At 38.4% G+C, this 18,393-nt stretch overlaps 1 protein-coding gene and 1 long non-coding RNA gene across 3 annotated transcripts in view; one reads left to right on the top strand and one right to left on the bottom strand.

Annotated features, from left to right (window-relative positions):
• The window catches only part of LOC122816916 (protein FAM13A-like), a 1,835,067-nt gene that overhangs the window by 1,468,352 nt on the left and 348,322 nt on the right, over window positions 1-18,393 (bottom strand). For both annotated transcript variants that reach the window (XM_044089997.1, XM_044089998.1), the window contains exon 5: window positions 64-208. In XM_044089997.1, coding sequence (XP_043945932.1) covers window positions 64-208 — 145 coding nt within the window. The remainder of the gene's footprint in view (window positions 1-63; window positions 209-18,393) is intronic.
• LOC122816917 overlaps window positions 1-18,393 on the top strand; it is a 752,891-nt gene that overhangs the window by 719,498 nt on the left and 15,000 nt on the right. The window lies entirely within an intron of this gene.

Here is an 18,393-nt window from a genome sequence, read left to right as displayed (position 1 = left end):
GATTCTGGTTATAAAGTATAACTATTGCATAGTCTAATTATACAACATAAACTTTTCTCTTACCTGAGGCTCAGGGATGACCTCCTGTACTAACTGAAGTTTATTGCCATCTGGTTCAGAAAAAAAGATTTCAGTGTGTTGAAGGATATGGAGTAACAAAGCATTGCAGAGCATTTGTTCTTCTTGACTCTTGGGGCTAATAGGTACACTAAATGTGAATGACAAAATGATTATGCAAAACATGAAACACTAAAAATACGACTAAGACAAGTTTACATACCATAACAGAACACACTTCTACTTTAAATATTTTACTTTACTTAATTTAAAGATGCAAGCATTATAGTAAAGTGTATCTTGGAGCAATACTTTTGAATACATATCCATTTTATTTTTGTAGTTTTTACATGCCCCCCCCCCCGACTATTTGTCATATCTTTAACTCATAGTGCCAAAAATAAATAAAACAAACACGGTCTTGCCTAAGATAGTTTTCTGATTAAGTGCTGTAGCCAAATGACCAGATACTTTCATACAAAAATAACATGGAAATGGGATTCATATGAAAAATCAATTATTATATTTGTTTTACTTAAAGTACTTATACAAGTGTAACAGTACCCGCGGTGGTGGTGCTGCAGTAGCGTTGTCTCCTCACAGTAAGACGCTGTCCGGTTCGATTCTCAGCTAGAGCGTCTTCTGCATGGAGACATGGGTGAATGGGCGTGCCTTCGTTGAAGGTTGTGCGTCAGGCCTGGCAAGCCGGTACGTAAAAATCAACTGCCAATCATTAGCGGACCGGAGTTCCACTGTGGTGACCCCTAACCGGGAAAAGCCGAAAGACACAAACAAACAAACTTTACAAGTGTAACAGTAATTAAACATCAAAGGCTAATAGAAACGAGATTAGAATTTTAAACAGGAGCACTTTCACAAGAAAAAGCAACTATTTTAATAAAACTTTATTTCAAGATATTTGAGTACCTTGTGAAATGTATAGCGTTGTCTATGAAATAATGTAAATCATTAACAGGCATTCAACATAAAAGTTCTAAAAACCCATTTAGAAGTATATAACCAAAGTTGCATCTAGGTAACCTTCTAGATATTTGTTTGAAAACCATTAAAAAGCAATTCCAATTTATTGAAAAATCCCATTTTACTGAACTAGACATACAAAATGCATACAGCACACTGTGATACGGTTAGTGTTAATATATCACAGTGTCTGGTTCTCCAGTTGTCACCCAGGGTGCCTTCTGTGTGGTGACTGCAGATTCTCCCTATGTTCACAAGGGGTTTAACTGGTGGCTGTTCCACCCCTCATCCTAAAGACTCACCATAGACGATTCTGTGGTTCTCCATATGTCCATAGATGTGCTTTTATTTATTTTTTTATTTATTTGTAGTTTAACCAGGAAAGTCCATTGGGCCATAGTGAGGCCTTTTTCAATGGAGGCCTGGGGAGAAAAGCTCCATGCACATAAATAAAAAAATAATAAATTGGCAGTTAATACAATTATTAATACAAGAAACTGTAGTGACATCAGTAACTGAGTTATTACACATTTTGAAACAATATAAGAGAGTTCATGCAAATTTTTAAACAATATAAAAGCAACAGGACTGTATGGGCGTTGTAGATTTTTGAGGAATTAACAGAGAAAATTTTAAGGGGAAATTGTAGGACACAAAGCAAGAGAAGAACAGAAGGGATAGCTAGAAATTCTGAGATGCTATGTTTGATTGCAATGTGGATATAGAGGGAGTTTAGGAGCAGTGGGAGCAGGAGGTCTCCGAGGTAAGAGAGAGATAAGAGTGGAGTAGAGTCTTGAAGGCAGAAAGATTTTGGGTAGTCCAAATGTGGGGAAGGAGTGAGTTCCATTTTCATGCTAGTGAGAAGGATAATTGAGATTGGCCAGGAGTATGTAAAGGTTTATACACTTCATGAAGATTCTGTTTACTGGATCTGAGAGATCGGTCAGGATGGTGAATGGTAAGGATAGAGGAGAGGGAAGGGCATTGGGAGGACTGAAAATGATTTTATGGGCAGTATTGAGTTGAATGAAAGAGTGAGTTGGGGAGTTCTAGCTAATTCAGTGAGTATAAGGAGTCACAGTGGTGAGAGGATGATTTGGAGCTTGTAGCAAACTTGGAGATTTTATTGTAGCAGGATGCCAGTTTAGCTTTGAGAGTGGCTTGAAGGCTGGTGAGAATAGGTGTCCCATACATGAGAGAGGGGAGAAGTTAAGTGGTGAAGAGGGCAAAACTAGTTGGGGAGGTTTGGTAGTGGTTTATGGCAGTAGAGCATGCAGAGTTTCTGGTGAGTTTTCCTGATGTTAGTTTGAAGGTAAATGTCAAACTTTAGATGTTTGTCTATAAGGACTCTGAGAAGCTTGGTGTGGGGGACTACTTCAATAGGGGTCATATTTTGGCTTTTTATAGAGAAAGAGTTCTTGTCTATTGGGAAGTTCTTAGATGGGGTAAAGATAATAATTTTGGTTTTGGTTGTGTTAAGGGCTAGATGGTTATTTAGCATCCAGGTCTCAGTGCTACTAAAGGCTGCCTGAGTAACTTGCATGAGTTTAGGGAAAGATTCAGCAGAGCAGATGACAGTAGTGTCATCTGCGTATTGGATGAGTTTGGCATTTGGGAAACAATGATGGAAGTCTTTAATGAAGATATTGAATAATAAAGGGCCTATGATAGAACCTTGGGGCATACCTGTGAGGGTGTCAAACTAAGAGGAGGTACAGTTGTTCCATTTAACGGTTTGAGAGGTAACTGGAAAACCAACTGATAGTTGGGGAGGAGAGGTTAAGGTGTGAGAGCTTTGACAATAGTAAGGTATGGGAATGGTATCGAAGGCTTTGGATATGTCTAAGAACAGGGAGGATACAAAATTACCTTAGTGTCAGGCTTGGTTGATAATGTCAAGGAATGATAAGAGGGCTGTGGAGGTACTGCGGTGGGGTCTGAAACTGTATTGTGTAGGGGTCAGGAGGTTATTGTCTAAGAGGAAGGATAGAAGTTGTAGGTGAATACATTTTTCGAGTATTTTTGAGATAGGAGGGAGGATGGCTATGGGGCGGAGATGTCAGTGTTGTTGCCTCCTTTGTGTAGGGGAATGATGAAGGCTTTTTTCCAAAGGAGGGGTACATAAGATTCTTGGATGGAATGGTTAATGAGAATACAGATGGAGAGGGCTATGCCGTCAGCAGCTAACTTTAGAAAATTTGATGGTAAGTTGTCAGGGGCATTAGAGCATGGTTTTAATTTATTGAGATTTTTTTATAGTGTTGACAGGGATATGTTTGAGGGAGAATGGTGGGTGGAATTGGTGGCAGAAGGAGAAGGGTTGAGGGGGAGAGTTGCAGAAGAAGCTACAGAATTCATAGGGAAAGATGTGGTGAGCTTGGCTATAGAGTCAATGAAGAAGGAGTTAAAATTGGTGGCTATGGTATGATCAGGAGCACTAGGGTTGGGTTAGGGATTGTCTTTTCTGCCAAGTTTAAAGAGGGCAGAGATGCTACTACAAAATTTCTTGGGGTTCGATTTATAATTATTTTGGAGTTTTGAGTAGTAGGACTTATGGTCAGAGACAATACTTTTTTTACTATGTTGCACGGTTATTTATATTCGTTTAGAGACTGTAGGGATTTGAGTTTTGGTTGAGTTTCCAGAATGTATCACGGGTATGCATAAGTGTTATGGTATTTTTGGAGAGCCATGGGGCAGTTTTAGATTTCACTCTTAGTTCTAGGAGGGGCAAAGCTATTTAATGTATGGGTGAATATAGAATTGAAGTAACAGGGTCATCAAGGGGAAGAGTTTTCAGAGGGCTCCAGTTAATTTGTTTTAAGCAGCCTGAGAAGGATTGAGGGTTGAAATTTGTGAGGGTACGAGTTGTGATATAGTTATGTTGTAAGTGTAGGGGGGGAAGGGGAGCGAATTGCAAAGGCAGGTAGGTGGTCACTAAGGGAGTCGGGCAAGATGCCACTGTCAGAGATGTTGTTGGGGTGGGAGACTTGTATCCAGTCTAGAATTGTGCCAGAAGAGTTGTCTTTAGTGGGTTGTATAAGGGAGTTGATTAATTGAAAGAAACTGTATAGGTTTAAATTATGGGAGGTAGTGGTTGAGTGTATAGAAGACTAATTAATGTTAACATCCCCTCTAATGATTGTTTCATTACAAATATTTGCTGAGAACCAGGAAAGAATATTTTCTCGAACAGGGATATTGTTTCCAGGTGGGATGTAGAGAGCAGCTATGACTATGTTTTTATGGTTATTAATTTTGAGCAGGGCCGGGGTTATTTCGGCTGTGGTGAATTGAGGTATGGGGTCAGTATAGGGTGTTACTGTTAGGAGGAAAAGAGTACGGCTACTTCACCTCCTTTCTTATTTGTTCTGTAATTTCTAATAATTCTATAGTTGGAGGGGGTTATGTCAGAGTAATTTAGGTGTGGCTTGAGCCAAGTTTTGGAAATGGAAAGAATGTCAGTGTAGTTATGGGAGATCCAAGCATGAAAGTTGGGAAGTTTGTTGCAGAGGCTTTGGGCATTGTGAGTAGCTAAAAGGAGGGATTTGTGGGAAGTGAGTGAAGGAGGTAGAGTGGAGTTGATGTTATGGCTGCCAGGGAGCCCGGGATTAGGGTGAATGTCCCCAGAAAAGAGGATAGATATTTGATCAAGAAGTAAGGATAATAGTGCTTTAGAGGTCCTAGAGTTTGAGGAGAGGAGAGAAGGAAGGGTAGGGAATATGGGAGGGGGTCTAATTTAAATGTCATAAGTATCTTTCTGTTGAATAGGAGACAGTTATTGGATTGATAGAGGTAAGGACAAATGTAGGCTGAATAGAAGGGTTCTTTCTTAAGGTGGATAGAGGTAGTGTGAAAGGGTGGAGAGTATGAGAAATTAGGGAGATAGGCAAGTTGGAGAAGGGAGATAGGTAGAAAAATAATAAGTAATGAATTGGGTGTAATGTGCATAGTTGGTGTATAGATTAATATGGATTAGGTTATGGTATGAGAGGGAGTGGGTAGTAGTTGAGTGTAGTGCAGTGAAGGGGTTGTGGTAGTTGGAAGAGGAGTGAAGTAGTTGGATGTGACTGGAGTAATTAAGAGGGAAGAGAGGAGGTAGCTGGGGGGGATGGGGGTAGTGTAGTAGGCTGTAATGAGGAGTGAGAGTAGTTTTGTGGGTATAAAGCTAGAGGTAGTGGGGCAGGTGGGAATTGGTGGCAGGGGAGCGGAGTGAGCCCAGAGCAGAGGGAAAATGGAGCAGGGCAGCCCCTGTTGCAGAGTAATCGCTACAGAAGCAATCAGTTCACAGAAGGTGAGTCAAGGTAAGGTTAGAAAAGGTTGAAAGGTGCAAAAGAAAGGTAGTAGCAGTGAAAAGGGGAATTAGTAGTGATCTGGTAGTAAAATTGGGGGGATCACAGATGCAGAAAGGTGGAGGTGCAAGAGCAGGATCAAGGGAGAAAAGGGAAATAAAGAGACAAAGATACTGTCAGAATCAAGGATGAACAAGAAGAGATAGCATCAGGTCATATAACAGGGACAGGGAGTAAAGCAGAACTGGAGAGGTCTTAATTGAAAGGGGAGTGTGGCAATGGCTTTATCCGAGGGAGTCAGGGGGACATCTAGACTTTAACTGAAGGACTACAAGCAAGTGGGTATAGCACACTTAGATGTATCAGCAGAAATAGCAGGGGGAGGGAAAGGAGATTACCTGGATCCGGTGGTGTGCTTACAACCTTATCTAGGGTAGTTGGAGCATAAAGTAAATAGTCTATAAGGCGAACATATTTTAAGTTAACATGGGTCTGAAGAGCCACGGTTCCAGCAAAAGTAGGAGGTAAGTCCTCTGGAGAAATCCGACGGGGCTGCTTTTTAGCTGACTCTGGAGCAGAGTATAGCCCTGAGGAATAAGGAGAAGATTAGCATTAACTATTAAGTGTAGAAAGGCAGGAGTAAATACCTGAAGGGTGACAGAAATGGAAGGAGGGGGAGATACACATATAAAAAGGTCTAGGTAGGAGAGCAACCAGTAATTAGGAATTAGAGGATACATCTGCAGAAAAGAACATCATGTCTAACACAACTTAACTGAGCAGAATACAATTTTACACTGACCCACAATACAGTTTAACACAGAATGCAACTGGATCATTGTCTATACAATTACACTAAGTAGCAACACAGCATGACTAATTGTTAACAGTAGAAGAATGCAATCCATAGGGTACAAAGCAAGTGGTAAAACACATTAGGCAATACAGAATGTAAAACACCATGTGCCACATTTTATGTAGATGGACATTCCTCACACAACTACCATAATTGTCTATTGCAAGACAGGCACGCAAAGGATAGTTTTGCTGCAATGAAGTGTCTCTGACTTAACGATTGCAGAGCAAGTATTTGTATAGTTATAAGAGAGCTACCAAATAATTGTAGACTCGTACACTATTAAGCCCAACTCTTTCATTTTGTCTTGAACTAGCGTTGCAGAGTATTTGGGGGGGGGGGGTGCTTGTGTGTACATACATTGTGTGTATCCTGGGATGGTAACCTGTGCACCACTTTCTTTCTCTTCCTTGAGCTCAGTGTCTGATGGGATTCGACTGTAAATTAGATTAAGTAGAATATTGGACAATGAATGAATGGACATACCACTCTGAAAGAAAGGTAGCTTTTATCTGAATATTTTATTACAAATAGCTCCCACAACACTTTATGGATTCCAATCTGCAGCTTAAAAATAACCTGTGCTATAGATAGCCTTCTAATAACCAGTAAGAATAAATCCACCACTCTCGTACCAAAGAAAAAGTTACCACGCAGCTTCTTAGCCATCTCCTCACCTGAATGATCAATACTTAAGTGTACTGAGTGTCTAACAGCACACAAGAATTTGTTAATGGTAAGACAAGCAGTGGTTTTCAGAAAGGTAAAACTGAAAATCTGCCGGTAAATGATTAATCTATCATATTTTTTCTAAGATAGGTATTTAGTATCTGTTCCAAACTCTACTTCCTGATATACTAACAACTCACTTTTCTTTCAAGGCAGCCACTGAGTAAATGGATTCTGGCAAAAAGGGAGTCTATCAAATGTCTGTATGCCTTATCATATATTCCTTTAGTTAAAAGAAGCATGACTGAGTTGAAAAAGAAAGTTTCTAAATTATCACCCAAACTGATCTAATATATGTATTTAAATGTGTGCGTGTGTTTTTGTGCGAGTATATTACACACAAACTAGACATGCACACGCACACACACACACATATATATATATATATATATAGATATAGATAGATATATAGATATATACATACAGAGAGAGTGTGTCTGTTAATACTGTAGGTTCTTTTTCCGTTTCACAATACTTATCAAAACTTGTTAATGCATCAAATTGAAGGTGCTACGTCCTTGGGCCCCATTTCCTCAATGGAACAGTTTTATGAAAATGCAGTTTTCTCTGAGCTGGTATACTGCTTCAGAATGCCATAGATTATTTATAAGGGGTGGTTATGCATGGTGGTCCAGGACTGTTGTTTTTTCCTACAAAAAATCTCTGTAACCATCAACTCACTCTCACACCTCACTGTATCAACCTGTTCATCCTTTCAGGGATGCAAATCTAATGATCCATTTATTTCTCTACAATCAAGACACAGGAGAGGTACGATCATTTCCTAGAGATCTGTTTTCCTTCTTTAAGCCTCAGCGTTTCCAGTGCAATACCCTCTAACTGCCAATTAAAACAATTTAATTTAGGGCATAATCAGGGGGGTTATTCCTCTATGCCACATAGAGGGTATTGTTTTGTACATTTTTTCCACAGTTTATCCCTCATTTCCATCATCACTAGAAATTATAGGCTTTATACAGCTTTAGTACTTCTAATAGTTCATAGGTGATTACCAGGCTAATGGCACAAGAGCCTTTACAAGCCTAGTGAGTAATACCAAGGATATGATGCATCTTAATTCCCCAGATATGGGATGGGGTAGTGGGTCTTTGGGTATTGGTGCCCTGAATCATTTTACAGACTGCCAACATCCATAAGGGACATGGGCAGTACCCCAGGAGTGAATTTATGGTTCCCCATCCATTTATCCAAATTCTTTTTGAACAGAGTGAGGGACAAGCTTTGTTTTATGAAGATGGGAAGTTATGCTATTTGCGATACGAATCTCTCTCTCCAGCAAGTTCTTTTAGAGTCACAAACAAGGTTCAGGTCCATGGAACGAGTAACGCTTGTATAATTTTTTTTGCAAATACGTAACATTTCCATCAGGGCTATATCAGAGAATGCTTTGTAGGTCAGGCATTAGCCCTTTCTCAATAAATGACATGAGATGGAGTAAAAGGATAAGGCCTTTAGCCGGTCTGTGTAAGACATGTGTCTTGCACTATTTTTTTTTTTTTTTTTGTGATAATCCTTTGGGACTACTCCAATTGATGTAAGTGCCTGGTTAGGTACACACAGTAGGAAAACACTAGTAAATCAAAATAACTACCAAGTGGGCTAAAAGTTCACTAAGAATTCCAAATCCAGCCCAACAAAAAGGTGAAGCAGTAAAGCTCTGCGAAGACAAACTTTGATCAAAAGTTTAATACATAGACACCATTAACACTCACAAAAATACATTTCGTTTGACATACACTTCATCAAATGCAGGCTTGAATTAAACTCCTTCTATATATAGTATTTTTCTTACATGTTAACCAATGAAAAGTGAACCAATTAATGAATTAGTTGTTACAACCTAAGCTGAAAAACATATGTATACCTGGCATTTAGAAACCAAAACTGGATATAGATTATTCATTTTACCTAATAAAAACATAAAACATCCAACAAATAACAACACATTGATATAAAACCTATTTAAAATACATTTTTCATGTTTATATGTAAATGTAAAAAATGTTAAATTAATTTAAAAATACATTTAAATATTTATCTGGGGAAATGGCACCATCTTGTGGATTGTTTAAACATTGCAATGCACTTGAATATACATACAAAATACCAAAGTGTCTGAATGTGAACACAATCTCAAAGTGAATAACCCCAAAGTGAATAAAAAAATGCTTTAAAACCATTTTTTAAAAAAGATTTAAACAGCATATAACTGATAACTTACAAGGACCACAATGTATATTGTCTCGGTTGTACCACAATCAAATCTACTTATAATTTGGTTGCTCTAAGCTACAAGAGGGAGCTTATGGAAATATGATCATTCAATCCAGGCTTTTTATTAGCATCCAAGGTGATTTGCCACCATAGCTCCTTATATTCAATAGTTTCTTCCCATAGCCCCCTTCGAGGATTTTTATCCACCTTCTCCAAGGTGAAAAATAAATAATGGGCACTATCACACTCTAGGCTATGCTTGTACAAGGCATTAGTGTCTTTTTTTTATTTGATACATCATATGTGTGCTCATATATTCTTTTTCTTAACTTTCATTCCATTTTACCTATGTAAAATGCATCACAGAGCTGACACTTGGCCAAATAGACAATTACTGTCACAATTTGTAAATTCCTTGCATTCCAAGAGCCTATTTCTACATTGCAAATACATATTCTCATTGTTGTAGACAAAGGCACATTGGGAACAATGCCCACATTTAAATGTCCCTTTCCTCTTTTTATTCCTTGTAACCCCATAATCAAAGTTACTTTCCAAAAGATTTTTCAGAGTCCTAGAGTTTTTGTAGACAATTTTAATGCTTTCCTTTTTTATTTTGTCCAAGTCCATAAGGGCTACAAATATATCCCATTCATTGTTAATAATACCCCCTACCGTGGTGGACCCAGCATTGAATTCCAATATTAAAGCCCGATCAAAATTTTCCACCAAGCTTGTATTAACAATTTTTGTGACATTAACATCCCTCTTACATGGAATAGGTTAGTATTTCTCCATTCTACCTTTCAAAACCTCATTTTCTACTTCAAGCAACAAATGATCTGGATAATTCCTAGATTTACACATTTTTCTTAACAATTCCATTTCCTTGTCAAAGTCCTCATTTTTGGATGTCATCTTAGAGCCCCTTATATATTGTCCTTTGACAATATTTTTCTTGTAATGCTTAGGATAAGCACTATCAAAGTGTAGACAGGAAATGGAATATGTTGGTTTTTGGAAAACCTTGGAATTAAACATATTGTCACACTTGTATATTTCCACATCCAGATATTGCAATGTGTCCTTACTAGTTTTGTAGGTGAATTCTAAGAAAATACTACTATTGTTAAGGTATTCTAGAAAGTAAGCCACTTCACTTTCTGGGGTCACCCACAAAATCACTATATCATCTGGAAATCTCTTGTAGAGAATCCAGTTCTCCTTGTAGATGGAATCCACTACATACTTCTCCTCCCACCTGGCCAAAACTAGATTCGCACAAGTTGCACCCATTGCTACACCCTGTACCTGGTGAAAAAAATTCACCTTTAAAACACACAAAATTGTATCTCAGGACCAGGTCCAAAAGCTGCATAACAACCAATTTTTCATCCAGGGACAAGTAATTTTCTTCATAAATAATTTCTTCTAGTACATTCAAACCTTCCCTATGAGGTATCGAGAAAACAAACCCACTATGTCAATGGTAAGAAAAGTTAAGCCTTCATTATATTTCTCCTGACTCAAACACCTTAAAAAGTCCCAAGAGTCCATTAGAATGTTTTTTTTTTCTAACCATAAGCCCCTTTAACTTACTATCCACATACTTGGCTAGAGGCAATGTCTTGGACCCATCCGCAGAAACAATGGGCCTCAGTGGGGGGTCCTTCCCATTTTTGTGTGTTTTGGGGATCCCAAAAATAGTGGCTATTCTAGGCTTTTCAACCTTAAGGTAATGGTACGGTCTTTGGTCAATAGAGCCTTCCACTAATAGGTCCTCCAAAATCATATCTATTCTACGATACACAATGTTTATCTCATTCTGGATACAATTACATATTTATTGGGGTCCCTTAGAATGTCATTCATTTTTCCTTCATATATAAAATCATCCATAAGGACCATCCCCCCACCTTTTTCCGGTTTCACAACTCTTACATTTTTATCATTTCTTAGTTCATATAAAACTTTCATTTCATCTGGGTCCAAGTTTCTTCTATATCTCACTTTGTCATACTTTTTTCTGATTTCTTTTTCCACAATACCTACAAAAGTTTTAATTTGTGGGTGTAACAGTGGGTTATAAGTACTTTTTCTTACCAGTCCTACATGTTCTACCTTGGAGTCCTGCTCAAACAATATTTGGAAATTAATGTTTCTTGTAAAAACTTTAATATCCATAAGTGTTTTGGCCAAGTCTTGTCTTAGGGGTATAAACTTAATCCCCTTGGATAAAAGTCTAAAACGGTCCTTAGTCAAGATTACAGAGCTAAAATTATAAATACTAAAATCACCATATATGTATCTAAAAGAATTATCCATGTCCTGATCGATCTCTTTCTCTAAGTCAGGGTGGGCGATATTATTTAATACCTCCCGTTCCCTTCTGGCTCCCCCATGAAAATTCAAAAGCTGCTGTTGCTGGTATTCATTCCTATTTCTGATCCTCTCTGAACTACATAGTGGGAGATACTCAGAGATGTCATCCAATTCTGACTCTAAGTCACCAACTCTTGTTGGTTCCTCATTGATATTACTTTTTAACTCCCCATTAGGCATTATTGTTCCTTTCCCAAAATCTCTCTCCAGACTTTAGTTTTGGGTAACTAGTATTATTTTGGTATTCTAAAATGTCACTCTCTAATTTTTTTAATTTTTCTTTTTATCAAATCATTACATTGGCCATCCACTTCCTTTTGAATACTATGATTTTTTCCTTTTCAGCAGGAATAGTGAACATTAAATCTTTTTTAATACTTTCATTCACAATCTCAATTTCACGCATTAATTTCCCCTTCACTTTACTGTTCTCTTCAATAATATAGTTTAGTACATGCCCACATCTGTTAAATATTTTTATTAAATCCTGGTGAAAAACACTGCCTAGAACCACATTATTAGGATACTTCCAAATTCTAAGTCCCTTAGACACTATACTTTGAGAAATACATTCTTTCAAATAACTATTCTCTATGTCAATGCTTTTGCATTTGAAAATAAGTCTTTCCAGTCTGTGTAATAAGTTCTTAAAAGTGTCTGTTTCAGGCCCCATAGCCACAGTTCTGTTTTTAAAGTTGGAAGAAAAACTAACCTGGAGCCTTTCATTAAAATCAGCCTGCACATCTTTACTTCTGGAATCTGCATTTCATTTCTCTTGTCCAGATGAAGCAGGTGACACTCGGTTTTCATTAGGCCCATTTCCCCACCACAGTCGGTCTAAATATCCTGGGGTTTGGTTGAAACAAAAATCATTGCTGTCTGAGCCTTCTCCTCTCCAGGCAGCTTCCCTGTGATCCCAGTTTCCTTCAGAAGCCGTTTTTCCCACCGTTTTGCTCCAAGGTTGCCAAGCACTTCCTGGTTCCGCCCCTCATGTATAGTAGACACCAGTTCCACCATCGATTGGCTGAGGGGTGTAAGTAAGTCAATCAACTGGGTGAGCTTGCCAATCAACTTCCTGACTTGGCCCAGCTCCACCTTGCAGTTGCTTTCCATAGCTTCTCCGCTTGTTTCACCATCCATGGCAGCAAAGAAAACATTAGTGAATCAAAATAACTACCAAGTGGGCTAAAGTTCACCAAGGTTTCCAAATCCAGTCCAACACTATTTCTTTTTTTTTTTTTTTTTTTTTTTTTATGATAATCCTCTGGGACTACTCCAGTTGATGTAAATGCCTGGTTGGGCACATGCAGAAGGAAGCATTGTACTCAATTACGGGCCTGATGAGTACAATGGCACTATGATCTTGATGCCATGCCTTTACTTATAAACTGAGCCACACAGATGGATTTCCTCACTACTTTAGCTACCTGGTGGTTAAAGTTTAGGTTACTATCCGTGTTCCTAGGTCCCTTATCACTGGGTCTACTTTTAGGGTTGTGCTATCAATATTATAATTTGTAGAGATATCTGATTTACTGAAGGGTATGATTATGCATTTTTTTGGCATTCAGTCTCAGACCATAGTTTTGGCACCAGTCATTTGTCATTTTTAGGCCTATTTGTAGGATGTCAACATCGTTTGGGGATTCAGTGATTGCTCCTAGCTTACAGTAGTCAGTGAACTTGGTGAAACAGAGGCCCCCAACATTGGCCTTCACTTCAGAGAAGTATATATTAAACAGGAGGGGTCCCAACATTGAGGCCTATGGGCACTGCTAGTAGCAGGTTTCTTATCGGAAATGGATTCACCTATCCCGACAAAATGTGTCTTGTCAGTGAGCCAGTTAGTTACCATCTGACGATGTAGGGGGTTATGCTTAATTCAGTAAGTTTCTCTATGATCCTTAAGTGGAGAATTGTGTTGAAAGCTTTGGCCAGGTTGAGATAAGTGGTGTGTATTGTTTTACTCTCATCCACAGCCTTGGTGACTTCCTCAAAGTTGTCTGCCAGACTGAGAGCAGGCAAGACCTCCATTTGACAAAGCCAAATTGGGTCTGGTCCAGTTTTTGGAGAGTTCCTATGTTGTTATTGATCAGGTCCATGATCATTCTCTCCATGGCCTTGTAAATAAGACTGGTCAAGCTAATAGGTCTATACTTCCCTGTGATGAACCCCCCCCCCCCTTGTGCAGAGCGACCACTTTTGCAGTCCTCCATTCCTCTGGGTCAAAGCCTGTCTGAAGGCTGTGGTTAAAGGTTTCTGGTGACCCTGATAGATTCTGTTTTAAGCTTTTTAAGAAGTATCCTGGAATGTTGTTGGGATCTAAGGAGGCTATGTTTTTGGCTTTAGAGAGTGCAGTAAGGACCTGTTCCTCATAATGACCAGTAGGGGAATGGTTGCGGGTATTTCTTTGGGTGTGGTAGCAGGTGATGGGGGAGAAAAGTCTGACCTAAACTTGTCAGCCAGCAGGTTTGATATAGTTTCAGGCTGATTGTAAGTGCTGCAGTTCATGATTAAGTTTGGCACATTGCTGAACGTTTCCTCTGAAGTTACGAATATAATTAAAAAAAAAAAAAGCCTTATGGTTATCTTTCACCTGGTAGGTTATCTTTGCCTAATAGTTTGCTTTGGCAGATTTGACCAGCTCTCTGATATGTTTGTTTAGACTGGTGAGTGTCTTTTTGCACTGTTTTGACTGTTTCTTCTTGGCTTAGGAGAGGATTTTTTTTCCTTTTGTTGAATAACCTATTTATGCTAGGGGTCCATCAGGGTGGTTTATTTTTGCCATTAATCATAAGTTTGACTTGAACAGGTACTGCCCCCCTTTATGCAGCTATGCATGTGGTTGTACAGTGCTTTTGTGTACAGCTCAGAGTAGGCCTCAGTGTCATCCAGGTTTGGAGGGGCTTGGAAGTCTAATAAGCTGTCACTTAGTTTGAGGTATTTGGCCTTAGCAAAGTTCTTACCCAGTATAGAGTTTGATGAGGGCTCTAGGTTAGTATTAATACTAAAGGAGAACATTTTGTGGTCAGATCTTGCCAGCTAGGACTTGATGCATGGGACAGAGCAGCATCCCCCCCCCATGTTTGTGAGTACTAGGTCTAGGATATTTGTACCTGTAGTTGGGGAGCTAACTAGTTGCTCTGGGGTGTTTGCATTGACAAAATCCAAAAACCTCTGAGCAAGTGAATTATGCATCACAGTCTCTCAGTTTATGGAGGGGTAGTTGAAGTCACCCATAAGTATGGTGTTAGGCTAAATACTGAGAGGTTCTAGTAGGTCTAGGTAGGAGGTATGGTTTACCAGACTCATTTTAGGGGATCTGTAGCTAGCAAGGATACGATAGGTAGTTGCACCTAGGGTTAGTTGCTCATGGAGTAGCTTTACCTGCCTGTGCTTTTATAGTAGTCAGATGCAGAAAATGTATTCCCAGCCTTCTGACATATGTTGTTTACATCTCTAGCATACTGAACTCATTCCACAGAAATGTTTTGAAAGGCTGCTAAAAAAATAAACAAATATGGCTAACTGAGATTGTAAGGTAACATGAATTAACTTCTCTTGCCGAATGGATGATGATAATGAATGTTAAAGAGCAGTAGATTAGAAGTGTACAAATCACAATGGTAACTATGTCAAACCGTAGTATATCTTGGAACTATATGTAGGGTCTTATCAAATGTAAGATTATAATAATAATGAAACATGCTAGAGCTGGAGCCAGAGTCTTCTGCTGAATTCCAAACAGAGTACTCATCCTAGGTATGATGGACTTCATTAGAATTGTGGCTGAAACTAACTATTTATTTATTTTACATATGGTTACTGGGAAAGTCCAACTGGAAACAAGTCCTTTTTTCAGGAGAGGCCTGGAGAGAAATACTCCACATATAACAAAGACTAATAAAGTAGAATTTCACAGGTAGAGAAGCATGGCACTTTACATTTTACATCAAATCCAATTATAATAATAATATTTTAAAGTGACACCACCTATGGTTAAGATGAAATAAGATACACTATACAGGAAGAAGGATGAAACACCTCAGGCAATACAGCTAAAGATCAACTAGTAAGAAATAGTATTTTAGTAAAATAAAGTATACTCCAAGTATTTATATTTAGAATAAGGATTAATTGTTGAAAGGAAAAGGGAGGTATGAAGGAGGAGACCTGCAATCTGAAAAGAGGTTTACTGCCTGACAGTAAAGGAGGGTTGGTTACATTAAGTGAGCAAGAGCAAGATGGAGGTAGACTAGCCTGGGGAGTCACAGTTACAAATCCAGTTGGCTTGCAGGCAGTGGCGGCTGGTGACTTCAAATCAAAGGTGGGCTGCAGGAGACAGCTGGATGGGTGGGGTCAATGGGAATGGGTGTGGCCAACGAGAAAGGGGAGGGGCTATGCTCAAAACCACAAAAACTAACTTCAATTAAATACACTGCCCTGGGTGCCAAACCATCATTATGAGAGTCCAGTCAAGACAAAATGAAGTGTAGTAGAAAAAAATATTTCAATCCATTGGCTGCATGACAGCTTACGTAATGTCTAGATGGAAACAAAAAGGATGTGAGGCATGAAAAAATAAATTACTTTTTAAATACATTACTGGAATGCCAGTCAAAACAAAGTATAAGAAAAACAAGCAGCACTTAACTCAAATCACTTCTCCTTGCAATCCAGTTCTAATTATAATTTATATTCAGCTTTATTAAAGTATCAAGTAACATGCTGAAAGTAGCAATCTCTGTGATACCCCCACTTGTAAAAATGTTTCTTATCCAAAAAAGACCTGCTGCCTGACAACAACTATTTACTTGTTTCATGGGGGAAACATGATCAAAGTAAAAAATGAAAAGCAAACAAGCTCAACATATATTGCTTAAAGGATTACTGCACAGGATGTGGACCACGCATGATAGATTGGCATTCTGTTTAGTTTGCAGGTAAAGCCTGTAATGAGCTTAACATAATGTAATCCTGTCCTTTATTACAAATACTGTCATATGCATTTCAATACCCAAGGCTTATACGTTATCTAGTAGTATTCTCTGCATGGCAACAGAAAGGCTTTCAATGTTGGCAATACTGCTTATTAAAACTTACTTGCATCTTACAATGTCAGACAAGCTTACCTGATGATCATTAAAGCACTGCTACTCAAACACAGAGCAAAAGGCACTTTCTGAATAATAATAATAAGCATAAATCAACAGTATAAAAATATGACAGAAACCAGAACATTCTGCAAAATCAATGACAGATGAAAGGCCACTGTAGTACTTGTGTTTACCTTGGATGGGGGGGGGGGGGTAGTCTGCACATTTACACTGCATAACTGCTCCTTGCCTTGCTTGGTCACATCCAGAGTCACTACATGGGGGAGTGGGGTGCAACAAGTTTGTCACAATTTGAAATGTCTCTGGCTGACTGCGATGGCCCTGACAGATTTGTCATAACTCTCAACCTCAGAGCAAGAAATCTGGACAAAGCCATACATAGAAGTGGGACAAAGGACAAAAATAAGGACAATTTTTAAATATTGCTCTTATAAACTTAGAAATATAATAGAATAGTAAGTCTTGCATTAGTATGAATTTTCTGAAGGGTATGAAATCTGAAACTGAAATGTCTGTCATTATTTCTAACTTCAGTCTTTAATGATTTGCCAGTAATTTACCAAAAAAAAAAAAAACAATTTTATGAAAAATGGACCAAAAATGTGATGCAAAAATATAAAATAGCCACACAATACAGTTGGGAACCTGTCAAAGAAGGAACACTTTTTAATATTACTACTGCTAACTTGAGCAGCTGACAAAATAAAATAATCTACATGCATTTCTGAAATAAAAGTAATCTATAACTGATTATTACAGTTATTTATTTATTAATTGTAAACCCTCCATGTTTTCTTCCAAAATTGCCATTTTGCAGAGGGATTATTAGGGGAAAAGCAACATTTTGAGCCAAAATCAGGGACAGTTGAGAGGTTTGGATATGCCTAATTCTATAAAGCAATTTATTTGCACGTACCTCTCAACCTGTTAATACAGGAAATCTGGACAAGGCCAAATATATTGAGGGAACATACAAACACTACTAAAAATTGCTCTTGTATAAACTTAAGACAGATTTGCCAGAAAACCACACATTTTATGAGGAACAAACCAAAAATAAGAAGCAAGTATCTATTCATTCTGCAAAAATATGGACAGCTGAGAGGTATAGTTCAACCGGGGCTGTCTGAGTTTGCTGCCCTTCCCCTCTCAAAATCATGGTCGAATGGAGCCTCCCCACTGCAGCCATTCCAGGGTCCCATTCCTTGGTTATTTTGCCCCATTTACCATAAACACTGTAATGTGCATACTGCTTTACTTCTGCAATGATTTGGATTTCATTTGAAAGTTTTATTTTGCATTTTTACAGCACAAACCCCAATAGATATCTGCTAAACAAAGCAATGCAGTCTCACAATGAAAACAGACTTAGCATTAAAACTTCTCTGCCCTTGAAACTCACATGCATTGAAATAGCATTGAAACTCACATTCAAAGAAAATACATTTTGCCAGGGGCAGATAAAGATTAACTTTGGGCTGTTTTCAAATCATAGGCCCCTTTTGGGCTGTTTTCAAATCATAGGCCCCTTGAACAAAAAACATACACATGCTCTTTGATACACCTTTCCAATTGTATTAAATTGTATTCCTTGTACAATACAGTACAGTTGTTAGAGGGCATTTTACATTTATTGTTATGAACATTTTTCCAGTAAACGATGAAATAAAATGCATGCACCAATGACAAAACTGCCCAATTCAGAACATTTCCATCATAAAAGTCTACTCAACCTTCTACAGTC

Source organism: Protopterus annectens, chromosome 12.part0 (genome assembly GCF_019279795.1).
Source record: "Protopterus annectens isolate FY-2018-M chromosome 12.part0, PAN1.0, whole genome shotgun sequence".
In the NCBI taxonomy this organism is placed as follows: Eukaryota; Metazoa; Chordata; order Ceratodontiformes; family Protopteridae; genus Protopterus; species Protopterus annectens.
Note: the sequence above shows the minus strand (reverse complement) of the source record. Positions and strands in the feature narration are given on the sequence as shown.